Raw genomic sequence first — 14304 nt, 5'->3', positions numbered from 1 at the left:
GTATAGAGGTTGTTTCTTTTCAGCTGTAAAGTCGGTTAAACGGCAAACATGAGAGCAGACATGTGCATTTAGACGGAAGGTTGCATCAGCAAAGCACAAACGCAAGCGAACAATGACGTCGTAGGCTTATAGAAAATTTCGAAGGGCTCGCTCAATGAACAACTCGCACCGACACCCGCACTTGGCATATCTACATAGACTCTACTTTTGACCAAAGATAAGCAATGCCACCGTCACGAAAATCTAAGCAGTCACTTCAAGATAAACGACGCGGTGGCGGTGCTGGAGCGGTATCTGTCCCCAAAAAATCTGGTGGAAAGAAGCAATTTGTGCCTACCAGTGAGGACGATTACTTGTACATTGGATCAATCGAGGAGGAGCACGGAGACAGATGGACTGTGGGTGATCCGGATAAAGTGCGTAACCTGTGGAAAGGACAATTAGTGTGTATTCCTGTTAACTGCTTGCTTTAGGCACATCGGTTTTATGTGAAAGCGCTGGAATACTATGATACTTGTCTGACAAAGTTTCCGGCGTCATTCGATGCAGCGTATAACAAATGCAGATTAGAATTTCACATTTATCAGCTATTTTACACGCGATCAATACTTTCAGATACCTCGGCCAGCTCATCACAGAATGTGTCTCCATTCTCAGAAATTATGAGGTCATCGAGACAAGATCGGGTGGCTGTTCAAACAAAGATTTTACAAGACCACGAATACGCACTAAACCTTGCACAACAGCGACGGCGTCCATTGCCAAATAATACTCCAACATATAATGAAGATGAAGCGCCGACGTCAGAGACACAGGAGATGAGCGCGGAAGGGGAGCAGCTTCTGCCTCCGTCCGATTTACTGTACAATATGGCGCAGGTACAGCTGTCGATAGCAGAAGAGCAGTACACAGCTGCGCCGTATAGCGCTGCGTTAGAAACATTTGAGAGAGCTTGGATCGCTCAAGAGGCAGAGCTGGAATCACTACGTAATGATCTTTCTGCGGTGAACAGTGATTCCGCCAGCGAGAACATGGACGACGATAGCGGAAATGGAGAGACAGAGGAGTATGCTACTGTAATTGAGCCGACTACATATGCGTCCCTGCTAGAAACTGCCACTGCACAGATCTCGTGCTTGATTCCAATATACACAATCTCAATGTCATTATCGCCGTCAGCTACAGCTGGCCCGCAAGAAGATGCCGAAGAGCTTGCAGCCAGAGGTTCAGTATTTATCCAGCGAATAGCGACACTACTAGCCAACAGCGAGCAGTTGGGCATCAACGAGATCAAGAACGCAGAGGTAATCTCCGATGCAGCATTGACGGTGATGCGGTATGTTGCCGTGAGCGGTTATCCATTTTCCGTACCCGAATGCCGACCTTCAGGAAATTTTTCACGGTTACAAGCCGTTTGGAGTCCACAAACGCAGACTGAGCCAGATTTATTTGCGCTAGATGCAGCGATGACGCAGTTGTCTACACAAGGGCTTGTGTCCGAGCGAGTTATTACTCTACGACAAATACTGAATCTAGCTCCAGCCAGCTCAGAAAGGTACCTTGCGCAGAGCGAGATGTTCACACAGTTTGGCTTACTTGCCGCAGTGTACGCGGTAGCTAATGAGATCGGCGTCGGTGAGCAGAGCGAGCACGGTGCGATAGCCTGGTCGTCATTATCTCTCGCATCGCAGTTTTTGGCGACGGCACTTAATGCCCTGATTCAGCAAAACCCTGAATCAGTTGTTGTAGGTGCGTCTATGACACTCAAAAGTCGGCTTTCGCAGGTACGAATATGGACTACGCGAGGCGACGTCGATTTGATGCGGTCTAATCTAAGCGCCGTGTCTGCGACTGCGAATAAGAACAGTGCGATTCTACGCAAGAATGCAGAGATATACTACAAGAACGCGGTGAAGCTTGCGAGCGCGTCGGCAAAGAATGACCCTGAGATGCAAGACGCGGCAGGTGAAGCTGGCGTCAAGTGCGCGCTCGTGACTGGCGATAGCGCAGGGGTTGTTGGGTATGCACGATGGAGGCAGGTCGTTGCGGAGGCAATTGAGGACGCCGTGTTCAGCGAGGATGCAGTGAGGGCTGTCGTTGGAGAGTACTGATATTTACGACGCGAAGAGGTTTACGAAGTGTAATTGAGCATCAATCATGACCCACACCAAAGAGATACGATAACAGTAAAGAAACTCGAATAATGTATGGGCTTGTGCATCTATGTTCCTGAGCAGATAGCAGTGAAATCATCACGTGCAGTCGTGAATAGTCGAACTGACACTATCGAGTTGGGGAAGCCACATATACACGCGTAACTCTCAGGCTAATGCTGCATTAATCTTTAGTTTATGCTATGATTATGCTTTATATGCGCGCATAATTGTGCATTTGTGCATAGAATGCTGACAATTACGCTTAGCAGTATATCTGAGCCCCGCGCGGCTCACGAAGCAGTCGCGCTCATCGCTGCGCGGTGTATACTTAAGACGCCTTCCCCGCGTCGGTCCCTCCCCCCCACTTCCCGCCTACCCTTCGTATCCTGTCCTGTATCTTTTCTAGTTTGCTTCTTTTGTCTGTCAATCATTTTTTTTTGAAGATACACCAGACTCTACAATGGCCTCCTCCGCAACCGCTCCTGTTGTGCAAAAACTTGAAAAGAAGCCCGTCAGCTGGTCAAACATTGTGCTCGGTGCCGCCCTTAACATGTTTGAGTATGTATCTGCCGACATTCTCAGCACATCGTCTCTATGATTTGGCATCTAACTCTCATTTAGAGTCACCACTCTCGGCCAACCTCTCGAAGTCACAAAGGTATGCTCTGATCAAGGGCCCTCACGCTCTCTTTAGTTGGATATGCTTCCTAGTGGTAGCCCGGCAGTCTACTGTGGTCCTATCGACGACGGCTATTGGCTGTAGTTTTTACTAGCGTACTCAGTGCTAACCATACGTTTATCCTGCAGACCACAATGGCAGCTAACCGAGGCGACACTCTTCCCGGCGCAATTCGTCGTGTCTGGTCGCGCGGTGGTGTCTTCGGCTTCTACCAAGGCTTGATTCCATGGGTATGTTTGTCCCCGTCTGTAATCGTTCTCTGCTGCCGAGTTTCTGTGTTTGATTTTGTGCGCTGCTACTCGCTATTACTCCGTCGCTCTACGCAGCCTGGGTTTGGGCCCGAGTATTTCCCCGCTACTTACTGCCAGTAAAGCCTCACGACCGACTCGGCGCCGGCCTCGGTGCCGTCTGTTCAGTCTGCTCGTGCACGCCCTCTTCTTGCGCGGCTCGGATCGCTGCCAATCACCGACTATCACGTGCGCACCCACTCTCATCAGTCCCTCTTTCCGGTGGCCGGTCGGCAATCTGGCGGACTTTTGGTGGTCGTGAGCCGCAGATCAACCCGGCATTATCCCGCAGATCCTAGCCCGCGGCTTGCTGTAATTGTTGCGTAATTGGCCGGGCATTTATTGGCCCGCCAGGCACTCCACCGGATGTGGCTTGTCCACTATGGTCTTCATTGATTCCAACTAGCAATGGACCTCATGAGCCAATGCTTATCGTAACTTTTCTAGCAGCGTGCATCGATTTTTCAAAGAAACATGGCAAACAGGAATTAATCAACGAATTGAATAAATACTGACCTAATTTGATCTTTAGGCATGGATCGAGGCTTCCACAAAGGGCGCTGTTCTTCTCTTCGTCTCGACCGAGGTTGAGTACCAGGCGCGGACCTTCGGCGCGAGCTCCTTCATTGCTGGTATGTCTGGTGGTTTCATGGGTGGTCTTGCACAGGCCTATCTCACAGTCGGTTTCTGCACATGTATGAAGACCGTTGAGATCACTCGACACAAGCAGGCCGCCTCGGGCGTTAAGCCTCCTTCAACCATGGCTGTCTTCATGGACATTTACAGACGCGAAGGTATCCGCGGTATCAACAAGGGTGTCAACGCTGTTGCCATCAGACAGTGCACCAACTGGGCTAGTAGATTTGGTCTTTCGCGTGCCTCTGAGGTCGCCATCCGTAAAATTACCGGCAAAGAAGAATCGACACCACTTTCCGCACCCGAGAAGATCCTTGCATCTGTTTTCGGTGGTGGTCTGTCCGCTTGGAATCAGCCTATTGAGGTCGTCAGAATTGAGATGCAGAGTAAGACCGATGATCCTAATCGGCCCAAAAACCTTACCGTCGGCAAGACACTCAAATTTATTTACTCGCAGAGCGGAATCAAGGGTCTTTACAGAGGCGTTACTCCGAGAATAGGTCTCGGTGTTTGGCAGACCGTGTGCATGGTCGGCCTTGGTGACATCGCGAAGGAATTTGTAGCCAAAGTCACCGGCGAGAGACCTGTAGGCGGTCACTAAATATCCTCTATAAAAAAAGCATAACTTCTAGTTTTTTATTCGTTCTTCCGCTTGGTTTTATATAGTCTTTATTTCTTTTCGAGTCTTTTTTTTTTTCGCGGTTTTTATTCTTGAATATGGTTTCTTTCACTTTCCTTTGGGCTGGTTCTTTACTTTTTTATGCATTTCCAAAGCAGGTTATATTCCGGTTGTTCTTGCTCTGATCTTTTTAGTATATAGAGTGCGAGTATGCACATTGTATCCATCTTTTATTTCTCGTTATCACACCACAATTCACTCATTGCTGTCACTAAGTCAATTTAACATGAATCATGCAGAAGCTCGTTTTTCCTGGTTTAAAAAAAGATGTCAGCACTTTCGTATTATATTTATCTTTGCTTTGGCGTAGCTTCTCGTAGGATTGTAAAATTTACAGAGAGAATTTCATTCAAATAAACGGGTATCAATAATTACAGACAGACAGACAGAATAACGAGTGGTCGGGTATATCATACAATTGGTATAGCGAGTGACTTTTTTTTAATACTTCAAAGCTGTAGCGCAACACACTTCCTTTACACAAAAGTGATTTCCAGTAACAGACACAGCAGACACAGACGTGAATAAAGACTCCATCCTCTCTTCATAACAAACTCGAAGTGCAGAAATCTCAGAGAAGCCGCCGCAGCAAAGCGAGATAAAAGTATAGCTGTGAAAAGAGAACTTACCTCGAGCATTTTTCGCTGTCTGTTTAACCAACTAACTGGTGCTTCATCGACTTTTTTCACAACGACAACTTTATTTTGTTGGATTCGTGAGGATAGAGAGTACCATGCGCTGGTCATGAGATGCATTTCGCGTTTCAAAACTTCAGATTCTTCCGCTGTTATCGTTGTCTACGTTTGCTGTTAGCTAGAAGACAGAATTACCTATAAAAAGAAAATAAGCCTACCTTTGGCTTTCTATCGCGAGAAGGCTGTCGAAGTGATTCATTCTCAATTTTCAATTTCTTAATAAACTCTTGAGCTCTTCTCAATCTATCGCGTTGCACTTCAACTTTCTTTTGCAAATCCACAACCCAACTCTTAAGTTCAGATTCATATCCTCCCGTTCCAGGATCCAAGGATACAAGCGTCATCCTCAATGCTGTATTTGCGCGAGAGACTTCGAGTAGTTCTTCATTGCTACTCGTGAGTTTCTGGTATAAAGTTTCCTTTTCGAGTAATGCTTTGTCTAGTAATTCCGATGAGCGCGCGGTCTCAGCTGTTAGCGCAATCTTCTGTGCGCGGAGAGTTTCGTATTCTGATTGTAGAGACATCAGTTTTCTGTTTGCTTGCTGGCGAAGACTCGAAAAAATTTCTTTCTTGTCTTTGTCCATTAGGTTTACTAAAAAAGAAGGGTTAGAGACGAGTCCACGTTTAAATAGATGGGGAGACACCTCATACAATCTGACTCTGACTGGGTAAATTTGTCTTCCAATTCGGCGTACTGTTTTTGCAAATCTCTCAATTCCAACCTCTTTTGCTCTAGTTGCTCTTTAACATCTTTCAATGCTGTACGCAATCGAGCAATTTCGTCGCCAGATTCAGTCTCATCTTCCAACGCATCGAGTTGCGACTGTAAAACAAGATTCTCACGATAAACCTGCAGATAATCTTCTTGCAATTTATCCTTAGCTTGTATTGTGTCTTTCAATGTTGCTTCGAGTTTCCCATTATGCGCCAAGGATTGAACTGCTATTTCTCTTTGTGTATATGTTTCCAATTCTTGTGTATCTGACGAAATGACTGCATCTGCCCGTTCTTGAGCCCGCGAATTTAGCAACTCTCTTTGCAGCCTTGAGATTTCTCGTTGAAGATCTTCTATAGTAATATCGTAATCCTTTTCTTGCGCATCACGAAGCGTTCTACCCCCCGCAAACTCCGCAGTACTTTCAAGCGTCCGAACTTTCTCTTCAAGTGTGGAAATTAAGACCGCGTCTCGCGCATGATTGTCTTCGAGTGTCGAAGAACGTTCTCGCATAGAGAGTAACTCTTCGCGCAGTTTCTCCGCTGATTCGTCGGTTTCTTTCGCTTTGCGGCGGTAAAAATCTATTTCGGATTGTAAGATTTCAACTTGTTTACGTAAACCGAAGACTTGTTGCGTATCTTCGTCCAAAAGCTTGGACTTCTCCACAAGATACGTATTTTCGTTTTTTAAAGTATGCACCTGTCTTTGTAAAGCATCAGACTGCTCAGCTTGCCTCTTGTATCTCTCCATCTGCATCGTCACTTTCTTCAGTCGATCAATTTCATGTCGAGCTTCGTCGAGCATATCTTTGAGCTCGACCATTGTTTCCAGATCAGTATGAACTTGCTCGACTTGACTAGCCATATCCTGCAATCGCGCCTCTGCATCAGTCAGTTTCTTATCACGGACTCCAATTTGCTCTTCGAGATGCTGCACATCTTTTTGTAAATATTCTATTTGGGCTTTCGCCTGTGATTCAGCTACTTCGGCTTGAATTTTCGACTTGCTTGAGGATGTTTCTAGCTTTCTTGATAATTCAGAATTTTCAATTTTAAACTTTTCAAGGTTTTCTTCAAGAGTAGAGCTGTGAGCCTGTAGATCAGAGTAGGCTTGCTCAAGTGGCGCGTATCGAGATATTATACGCTCGACTTCAGCTTGCACTTGCAAAGCAATTGTCGACTGCGCATCATCTCTACTACCGCGATTTTCAATGTCCTCTTTCGATAGTTGAGAAGATGAGTTATCAATTATATTTCGTAGTTCGTGTCGATAGTGTTCGTCTTCAACTAGGTCCAACGCTTCGGCATTTTGTTTAGCAGCTGTGCTCAGCACTAGCATCAGAAATTTGACGATTTCATCCACATCCGCATCCTTGGCTATTAGACTCATATTAGGTGCCTCATATTTCAGAATGTCTGGATTATACGTCGTCAATGTCTTGTATAGTTTCTTAAGATTGCGCACTGTCGCCATGAATGTAGTCGGAGATGAAGTTTGCGTCGAAATAAGACATGATGAAAAGGTATCTGGCGATAGCAACTTCAGGATTTGTGAGATAACGCTGCCGGTTGAGAGCGATTCAAGATTTGACGGCGGTTCAAGTTGTAAGGATGTCGCTTGACTCTGTGTCTATTTTCTCATATATGTAAGCATCTCGGTACAAATTGGATAAAAAGAATAATAACTCTGTACCCATGACAATAACGCACGCCCGGATATACTGTTCTCGTCCATACTTGTGCGATTTGCTGCTCACTTTGGATACGATTTAAGATGCCTTTGTCATCCAAGAGTCCTACTTAACACCCGGACTTGCAGCCAAATTTACAACCAAAAAAATCAAATTTCATAGAGAAAATCACATATATACACTTTGCAGTGGGGAAAAAATATGTAGAAAGTCGACCAGTTCAAAGGAATGATGTACAGGAAGGTTTTCCCAACCACGCAATAACTGGAATATGCTCGCCGCGGCTCACTTTGGACTTTGTTTCCTTTTCAAGGCTTTCTCTACCAGTACACATCAGAAATTCTCCTTACGTGAGATATTTTCCTATCCTATAATGTGTCTTGCTATGCTCTACATTGTATTATGAATATACTAGACGGCTATTACGCGAGTAGGGGAGCCCATACAATACTGCGAGCTCGACGACGATAAACTCCGTCTTCATAGAATGGCCTTCATAAAGCAGCCTTCATAAAATAGCGCGTCGTCAAGCAGACATTTTACAGCTTGTTACATGCAAATTCAAACTTAAGTAGCAACAATATAAAAGCATAAAAGTTAAACTCAGAACCCCCCATAAGATACTTATATAACCATATAACCACGCGCCAATTAACCCTGCCAGTAGCCTTGAGCCACACCCAAATAAATCAAATCGATATCCCTTGCCATGTTCCAACATATTTCTGCAAGGACCAGCTGTAAAAAAAATTACAAATATTGTAGCAGAACACCGAGAAAAGGGGCAACGATAATTTAGTTGCCGGCACTATCAGCTATATTGACTGTCTGATCTTCTTCAATGGTGAAGGGAAATTCAAGAGTCTTAGCATCAGTAGCAAACGTCATAACTTCTGAATCTAGCGAAGCTGGTAAAGTAACAGTGAACCCACTGAGAGCAAAAGAATGTCAGCAGAGCGATCAACAGACATTCGCGTAGGGCATTTCCACAACGCAATACTTACGTCAAAAGAGAGCCAAACTCGTGGGTCACCTTACCACCTAGCTGGGTAAATTTGTCTATAGCCGCCTTGACAAATCTAAATGACTAATTTTAGCAAGCAAATCACGAGATCAAACAATAAATCCATCGTACTTCTCTGGCGTCTCCTTTCCCTTTGTAAACGTAACAATGTAAGACTTCGCAGCTGACGAGTCAGCTGGCGCAACTTGCACCTGTGCAGCAGCAGCAGCAGCAGAGTCGCTCTTGGTAATCGGGAAAGTAGGCATTTTATTAGTTGACAACAAAAAGACGGTAAGCAGTACAATTACCGCCACGATGCCAAACGAGAACAAACGAAAGCGCGGCGACATTCCGCCACGGCTCGCTTTGTATGCATCAGCAGCTTCAGCCTGAGAAGCAAGCATGACAGTACTCGATAAGCAAAGTAAAGCACGAATCATCATTGTTCTTTTCGGCACAGTTAGTAGATCGTGTTGTATGGTGTCAAGTAGTTTGGCTGCTTTGTAAATTACCCACTGCTTGCGTCATACTGTGACCGCAGCAATGAGCTCTTGTTTTGGAAACACTCATACCAATCACGTGATAAAACTCCCACCACCACTTTTTTTCGAAGTTCAGTGCGCGATACTCTCTTTAATACCGCTGCCAAACTCGCTGAACATGTCCGACAAAGAAAGATACTATGTATCTGGAAGGTGAGATATAATATAGTCGCTCTGATTTTACTGGGACATTTGCATATGAGTGCGTATGTGGTACTAACAGCCAATAGGTCTTCGTCGTATCGGCCCGGAGGTTTTCCAGATTCATACGATGACCGCTACGGCGATCCAAGACCGTCATTTCGCGGGTCTCACAGCAGCTCCACTGCTGTAGGTGATGGTTACAGCTCATATCGCCGCGAAAGTTACGATGATCGTGACAGAGACGCTCGAGGACCTCCACCTAGAAGGCGCGAGAGCTACGGACGCGAGAGGTCACCTGGTCCTTTTCCTCCTCGAGCAAGGAGTCCCTGGGAAGGACGTGACAGAGACAGAGATTGGGAGCGAGATGCAATTAGGGATAGGGAAAGGGACAGGGAGTGGGATCGCAACAGAGATAGGGATAGAGACTGGGACCGGGATAGAGACAGGGACAGAGACAGAGACAGAGACAGAGAGAGAGCATACAGGCCATCCGGTAACTGGTCTTATCCTCCTCGACACCGCTCTCCTCCTCCTTCTCGAGGTGATCGCCGTTTTCATGATCGACCTGAAAGATTTTCACCATCTTCCGCCGGTCGCTATTCGCCTCCACGTAGGTCATCACGGTCATCATCAATTACTTCTTACAATTCTCCTCCTCCGCAATCAGGTTCGTCATCCTCTTATTCACGAAGAAGATCATCGCCTCGTCGATCACATAGTCCGCCCGGTGCAGGCTCTTCATATTCAGGCGAGCGGCGTTCAAATCGTGACTCATTCCCGCCAGGTCGTCCTCGCTCCCGCAGCCCTCCTATTCGGTCGCGCCCTCGCTCTCGCGATACGTCTCCACGGCGATCAGATGCATATTCTTCGCATGCTGCTATAAATATCCCCCCTACGGGACCCCGAGTGTTTCCTAGTCCATCTGTAAGCACAACTCCCGCAGGGTCGCAGCAGCAAACGCCTGTTCATTCGCCTGGGGTCACTACCTCTGCGCCGCGTACTGCGACTTCGTTATCCTCTCGCTCGGGACCAGCATCGTCTCCGGCAGTGACTGGAAGTCATCCTCCACTTGGTCCACGGTCATACTCTGTGCCGCAATATGCTACGGCTACTACGGCAGCAGTTACTACTCCGCTTCACATTCCACCCCATGTTGCAAGTGGCGCTGCTGCATCGGGATCTCCGACGTTGAGTACGCCAAGCGGATCAGCTACGGGCTCTCCTCCTGTTGCACCCAAGGCTATGATTAATGGAGGAGGTTCACGTACAAGCAGCTTTACGTCGCCGATGCCATCTTTGTCGCGTCGGTCTACGAGCGGCACAGGATATCACTCACAGGCTAAACTCTTACCCTCGCTTTGTCCTGAGTCAGATAAGGAAGTGCTAAGAATTAAGAAAGATTATTCTCGATTTATCGAAGAAGATAGGACCAGTCAGGTGAAAAAGAGACAAGCTATAAATACTTGGGATAGGCTCGTAAGAGAGGCTGCTCGAGAGGCTTTCAGAGTCGAGACGGCTGAAGCCCAGCTGCAGGAGTTTGGATATTAATAAGATGTTGCAATGCATTGTTGTTTAGTGCGTTTCGATTCTCGAGTGAGTGTATGATTATATGTACAATAGGTTGAAAAATAAATGCGATATGCAGGTTTTGATTTGGCAAGCTTCAAGCAATTTTTTTGCATGTTATTTCTGTGCTTGTGACATTCTGTGCAAGAGCACAGTAAAAGTCTAGTTTTTGCATTTCTGCTAGTACGTCCGCAGTAGGAATACCTAGAGTAATACAGCTGTATTTAGACGTTAGCAACACGAGGTTTGTAAAAATATACAGATATTATAGCGTAAAGTAAACGTACTCGGCTCCGTCTGATTTTTTCTTGCAGAGTCTTGTAGATTCATCTGATCCGTCAAAAGTGTAGTCAATGGTAGGCTCGCTACTGACAAAAGACTTTAAACTCGACACGGCGGAAGTTTTACGATCTGGATAGTAGCCGAACAGCGTTAAAACATTTTGATGTTCTGGAAGCTAAGAAGAGTTGGTAGTGAAGCTTGCTTACCTGAAGTGGAGTCACCAGATTTTGCATTTGCAGAGTCATTTGTGAATATATCTTTAACTTCTTGGATTACACCCATCGTTGATCAGCAAAATGTATAGTTGTCTGTTGTTAGAAAGCGTGGAGGAGGAATGAAGACTATGAGATAATGAGATGAGACGGTGTGCGGCGATCACTCTGTTCGAGACTGACGTCATGGTTTCTCGAGGTATCAGCAGCTGATAAGTTGCAGTCATCGCCATTTTATTTTACTTTTTTTTGCTTAAAGGGTTGTCAGAAATACTGATTATTAGTAATATGCATGTGATTGTACAAATTTTGTTTATCAAATGACAAGAGATCAAAAATTAGCCAGTGCTCAAAACAGATAGATTCACACATACTCAATAGGATTCTTCAGCACTTCCACCGTTTTCCCCTCCAAAGTCTCTGGACCCGGATGATAATTATATTCCCAACTACAATGCTTCGGCAAAGTCATCAGAATCGACTCTATCCTTGATCCAGGCGTTTGTAATCCAAATTGTGTGCCGCGATCAACAGCAAGATTAAATTCTGCGTACCGGCCGCGGCGAATTCCTTGCCAGTGCTTGCCAGCTTCGGGAGTAGGTCGTTCTTCGCCTCCAGCAGCGGGGAGATAGGCGCGTTTCACCGCGGGAAGATAAGAAGGTAGGAATCGTGACAGACCGTCGCCAACAAACTTGAATAACATGTCGGGCTCCTTATCGTGAAGATCGTCAAAGAAAATGCCACCGATGCCTCTTGCCTCGTTGCGAAATTTTATACGAAAGTAATCATCTGCCCATTTTTTGAATCGAGAGTAGTATGTTGGATCATGGAAATCGCAAAACTCCTTGAGTAGTTTGTGGAAATGAGTAGCGTCGTCTTTGTTGTAGTACATTGGACTCAAATCCTGACCACCGCCGAACCACCATGACTGCGGCGTACCGTCTTCGTTAAGAGTCTCAAAGTATCGATAATTGAGATGCACCGATGGCGCGAGGTAATGTTGAGGATGGATCACAAGACTCAGACCGCAGGCGTAGAAAGGGAGCTTTCCATTCTCGGGAACCTTCAACTCAGAGTGGTTCGCGTGCATGCGCTGCGCGGCGGCGGGCGGTAACTCGCCGTAAATAGCAGAGAAATTGACTCCTCCTTTTTGAAACACTCGGCCGTCCTGGAAGACTCGAGTGATTCCGCCGCCCATGTTTTCGCCACGAGTCCATTCGTCGACAATGAATGTCTTGCCGCTAGAGTCTGCGCGCTCGAGACCGGCGACGATTTCTTTCTGATAGAATTTAAGTAGTAGCTCCATTTTCTCACGCATTAACATTTCCGGCTTGAGGCCCGGGATGATTTCGTAAACCGATCCGAGTTCAACAAGAGGAACTTCGGCGTTAAGTCCTTCGGGAAATATCGAAAGGTCCGGTTCGAATTCTGGTTCGACAGTTAGCGGAGACTCGTTGGCGATGACGGGCTGTTTCTTGAAGAAGAGAGTTCCGCCGGCGACAGCTGTACCGGCTCCGACTGCCAGCAAACCTGGCGTCAGAGTCTTGGCAGCCGACTTGGGTGAGGTCGCAAACGGACGAGCCCTGACAGAGTCTATAGAGTTAGAGCGAGTTAGTAGGACAAAGTGCACAAGATTACTGTGGAGACCACATACTGCGAAGACTCGAAGACGCGGAAAATATCCGTCGGCGCGCAGCAGAAAGCATTTTCAAAATATATATGGATAGCTATGCAAGACACAACTGATGCAATAAAGAAGCAAGCGGGAAGATTCGGAGATCGAGGGATTCTAAATACAAGCCCGAAGGTGGTCTGCTCATCGCTGTCCTCGGCCAACGCGTGATTTTGCTCAAAGCCGCACGACATTTGTGAGCGATCTGGCTGCCTGGAGAATGTATTGTTACATTACTGTATTGCGTGGGTTTTGTAAACCAAATGAATAGTAAAACTCAATAAAAAGCTCTACTGTAAAATTCCCCAGCAAGCACTAGCAAAATCCGTCGAAAAAAATGTCCGTTCAGTAGACTAGACGCAAATGGCAACAAGTCACGTGCAAATGCTGATAAAGCGTGCGTCGTCAGAGAATACCCTTATCCAGCGTGACAGACCTCTCCCAACCAGCTTTCCCTTCTGCTATCTTCCCTGCCTCACCCTTTCTTCTTCTCCGCCCGTTTACCTATATTAAATCTATCATTATGCGCTCTAAATTCAAAGACGAACACCCTTTCGGTATGTTATGCTCTGTCTCTGTCGATGCAATGAACTGCTTTGTCGATGTAAGCATGCGCGTTGACTTGATTGTCAGACGTGTATAGCTGCTCCCAACTGTCATCGCGTATTGATCGGCAGCCGTGTCCTTTTTTAAATCGGTTTCCTTCGTGTTGCTAACACTCTAATCATTTAGAGAAACGAAAGGCTGAGGCTGAGCGCATCCGTCAAAAGTACTCTGACCGCATCCCTGTAAGCCGAGTCGTACCCCTCTTTCGAGCCGTGAGGTATGCTTCTGACGCAGTCTGACTAACTATCCGTACCGTAGGTCATTTGTGAAAAGGTCGAGAAGAGTGATATTGCCACTATTGACAAGAAGAAATACCTTGTGCCCGCCGATCTCACTGTCGGACAGTTTGTCTATGTAATTCGCAAGCGCATCCGTTTGGCTGCCGAGAAGGCTATCTTCATTTACGTTGATGAGGTCTTGCCACCTACTGCTGCCCTCATGAGTTCCATCTACGAGGAACATAAGGATGAAGACGGATTTTTATACATCACGTAAGTTTTGATTATGCATGCGTCTTATATGTGTTTACTGTTGACGTTGTATGGTTAACTCTTGTGCATAATTTAGGTACTCCGGCGAGAACACTTTCGGATTTGACGAGAGCCTTTAAGGTACTTTTTCTTCTTTCCTCTTTCTATGGGTGGTTTTTTTCCTTTGTTACTAGTTGCTCTTCCATAATCGTTTTGCGTAAAGGCGTAAACCGGTGTTGGCTTCTTTGAAATTAAATGTTACATATATTG

At 46.1% G+C, this 14304-nt stretch overlaps 8 protein-coding genes across 8 annotated transcripts; 4 read left to right on the top strand and 4 right to left on the bottom strand.

Annotated features, from left to right (window-relative positions):
* The first annotated feature begins 61 nt into the window (after positions 1–61).
* V2V93DRAFT_370661 (uncharacterized protein) lies at positions 62–2492 on the top strand. The gene is made up of 2 exons (XM_066910323.1): positions 62–416; positions 474–2492. Exons 1-2 carry the CDS (start codon positions 225–227, stop codon positions 2109–2111), a joined length of 1830 nt encoding a protein of 609 aa, XP_066765272.1. The 5' UTR covers positions 62–224; the 3' UTR covers positions 2112–2492.
* V2V93DRAFT_370658 (mitochondrial carrier domain-containing protein) lies at positions 2493–4835 on the top strand. Its single transcript, XM_066910322.1, has 4 exons — positions 2493–2714; positions 2778–2814; positions 2964–3065; positions 3655–4835. The coding sequence occupies exons 1-4, from the start codon at positions 2617–2619 to the stop codon at positions 4357–4359; spliced, it is 942 nt and encodes a 313-aa protein (XP_066765271.1). The 5' UTR covers positions 2493–2616; the 3' UTR covers positions 4360–4835.
* Positions 4380–7768, bottom strand: V2V93DRAFT_370657 (HOOK protein-domain-containing protein). Its single transcript, XM_066910321.1, has 5 exons — positions 7540–7768; positions 5784–7476; positions 5291–5724; positions 5067–5234; positions 4380–4689 (listed from the first exon to the last, which is right to left on the bottom strand). The coding sequence occupies exons 1-5, from the start codon at positions 7579–7581 to the stop codon at positions 4669–4671; spliced, it is 2358 nt and encodes a 785-aa protein (XP_066765270.1). The 5' UTR covers positions 7582–7768; the 3' UTR covers positions 4380–4668.
* Positions 7769–8332: 564 nt separating this feature from the next.
* V2V93DRAFT_380654 (uncharacterized protein) lies at positions 8333–8983 on the bottom strand (the record flags this gene model as incomplete). The annotated part of the gene is made up of 3 exons (XM_066912068.1): positions 8333–8468; positions 8542–8616; positions 8673–8983. The coding sequence occupies 3 exons, from the start codon at positions 8981–8983 to the stop codon at positions 8333–8335; spliced, it is 522 nt and encodes a 173-aa protein (XP_066765269.1).
* Positions 8984–9119: 136 nt separating this feature from the next.
* V2V93DRAFT_370652 (uncharacterized protein) lies at positions 9120–10919 on the top strand. Its single transcript, XM_066910320.1, has 2 exons — positions 9120–9235; positions 9313–10919. The coding sequence occupies exons 1-2, from the start codon at positions 9201–9203 to the stop codon at positions 10772–10774; spliced, it is 1497 nt and encodes a 498-aa protein (XP_066765268.1). The 5' UTR covers positions 9120–9200; the 3' UTR covers positions 10775–10919.
* V2V93DRAFT_380652 (uncharacterized protein) lies at positions 10890–11356 on the bottom strand (the record flags this gene model as incomplete). The annotated part of the gene is made up of 3 exons (XM_066912067.1): positions 10890–11010; positions 11080–11203; positions 11281–11356. 3 exons carry the CDS (start codon positions 11354–11356, stop codon positions 10890–10892), a joined length of 321 nt encoding a protein of 106 aa, XP_066765267.1.
* A 191-nt stretch (positions 11357–11547) lies between these two features.
* Positions 11548–13264, bottom strand: V2V93DRAFT_370647 (Coproporphyrinogen III oxidase). The gene is made up of 2 exons (XM_066910319.1): positions 12941–13264; positions 11548–12879 (listed from the first exon to the last, which is right to left on the bottom strand). The coding sequence occupies exons 1-2, from the start codon at positions 12990–12992 to the stop codon at positions 11651–11653; spliced, it is 1281 nt and encodes a 426-aa protein (XP_066765266.1). The 5' UTR covers positions 12993–13264; the 3' UTR covers positions 11548–11650.
* A 217-nt stretch (positions 13265–13481) lies between these two features.
* On the top strand, positions 13482–14174 carry V2V93DRAFT_380650 (autophagy-related protein 8; the record flags this gene model as incomplete). The annotated part of the gene is made up of 4 exons (XM_066912066.1): positions 13482–13515; positions 13691–13746; positions 13823–14055; positions 14132–14174. The coding sequence occupies 4 exons, from the start codon at positions 13482–13484 to the stop codon at positions 14172–14174; spliced, it is 366 nt and encodes a 121-aa protein (XP_066765265.1).
* Positions 14175–14304: the final 130 nt, after the last annotated feature.

The sequence above is a fragment of the Kockiozyma suomiensis genome, assembly GCF_038497685.1.
Source record: "Kockiozyma suomiensis strain NRRL Y-17356 unplaced genomic scaffold V2V93scaffold_8, whole genome shotgun sequence".
Classification (NCBI taxonomy): Eukaryota; Fungi; Ascomycota; class Lipomycetes; order Lipomycetales; family Lipomycetaceae; genus Kockiozyma; species Kockiozyma suomiensis.
The sequence above is the reverse complement of the archived record's forward strand: the minus strand, read 5'-3'. Positions and strand labels throughout refer to the sequence as shown.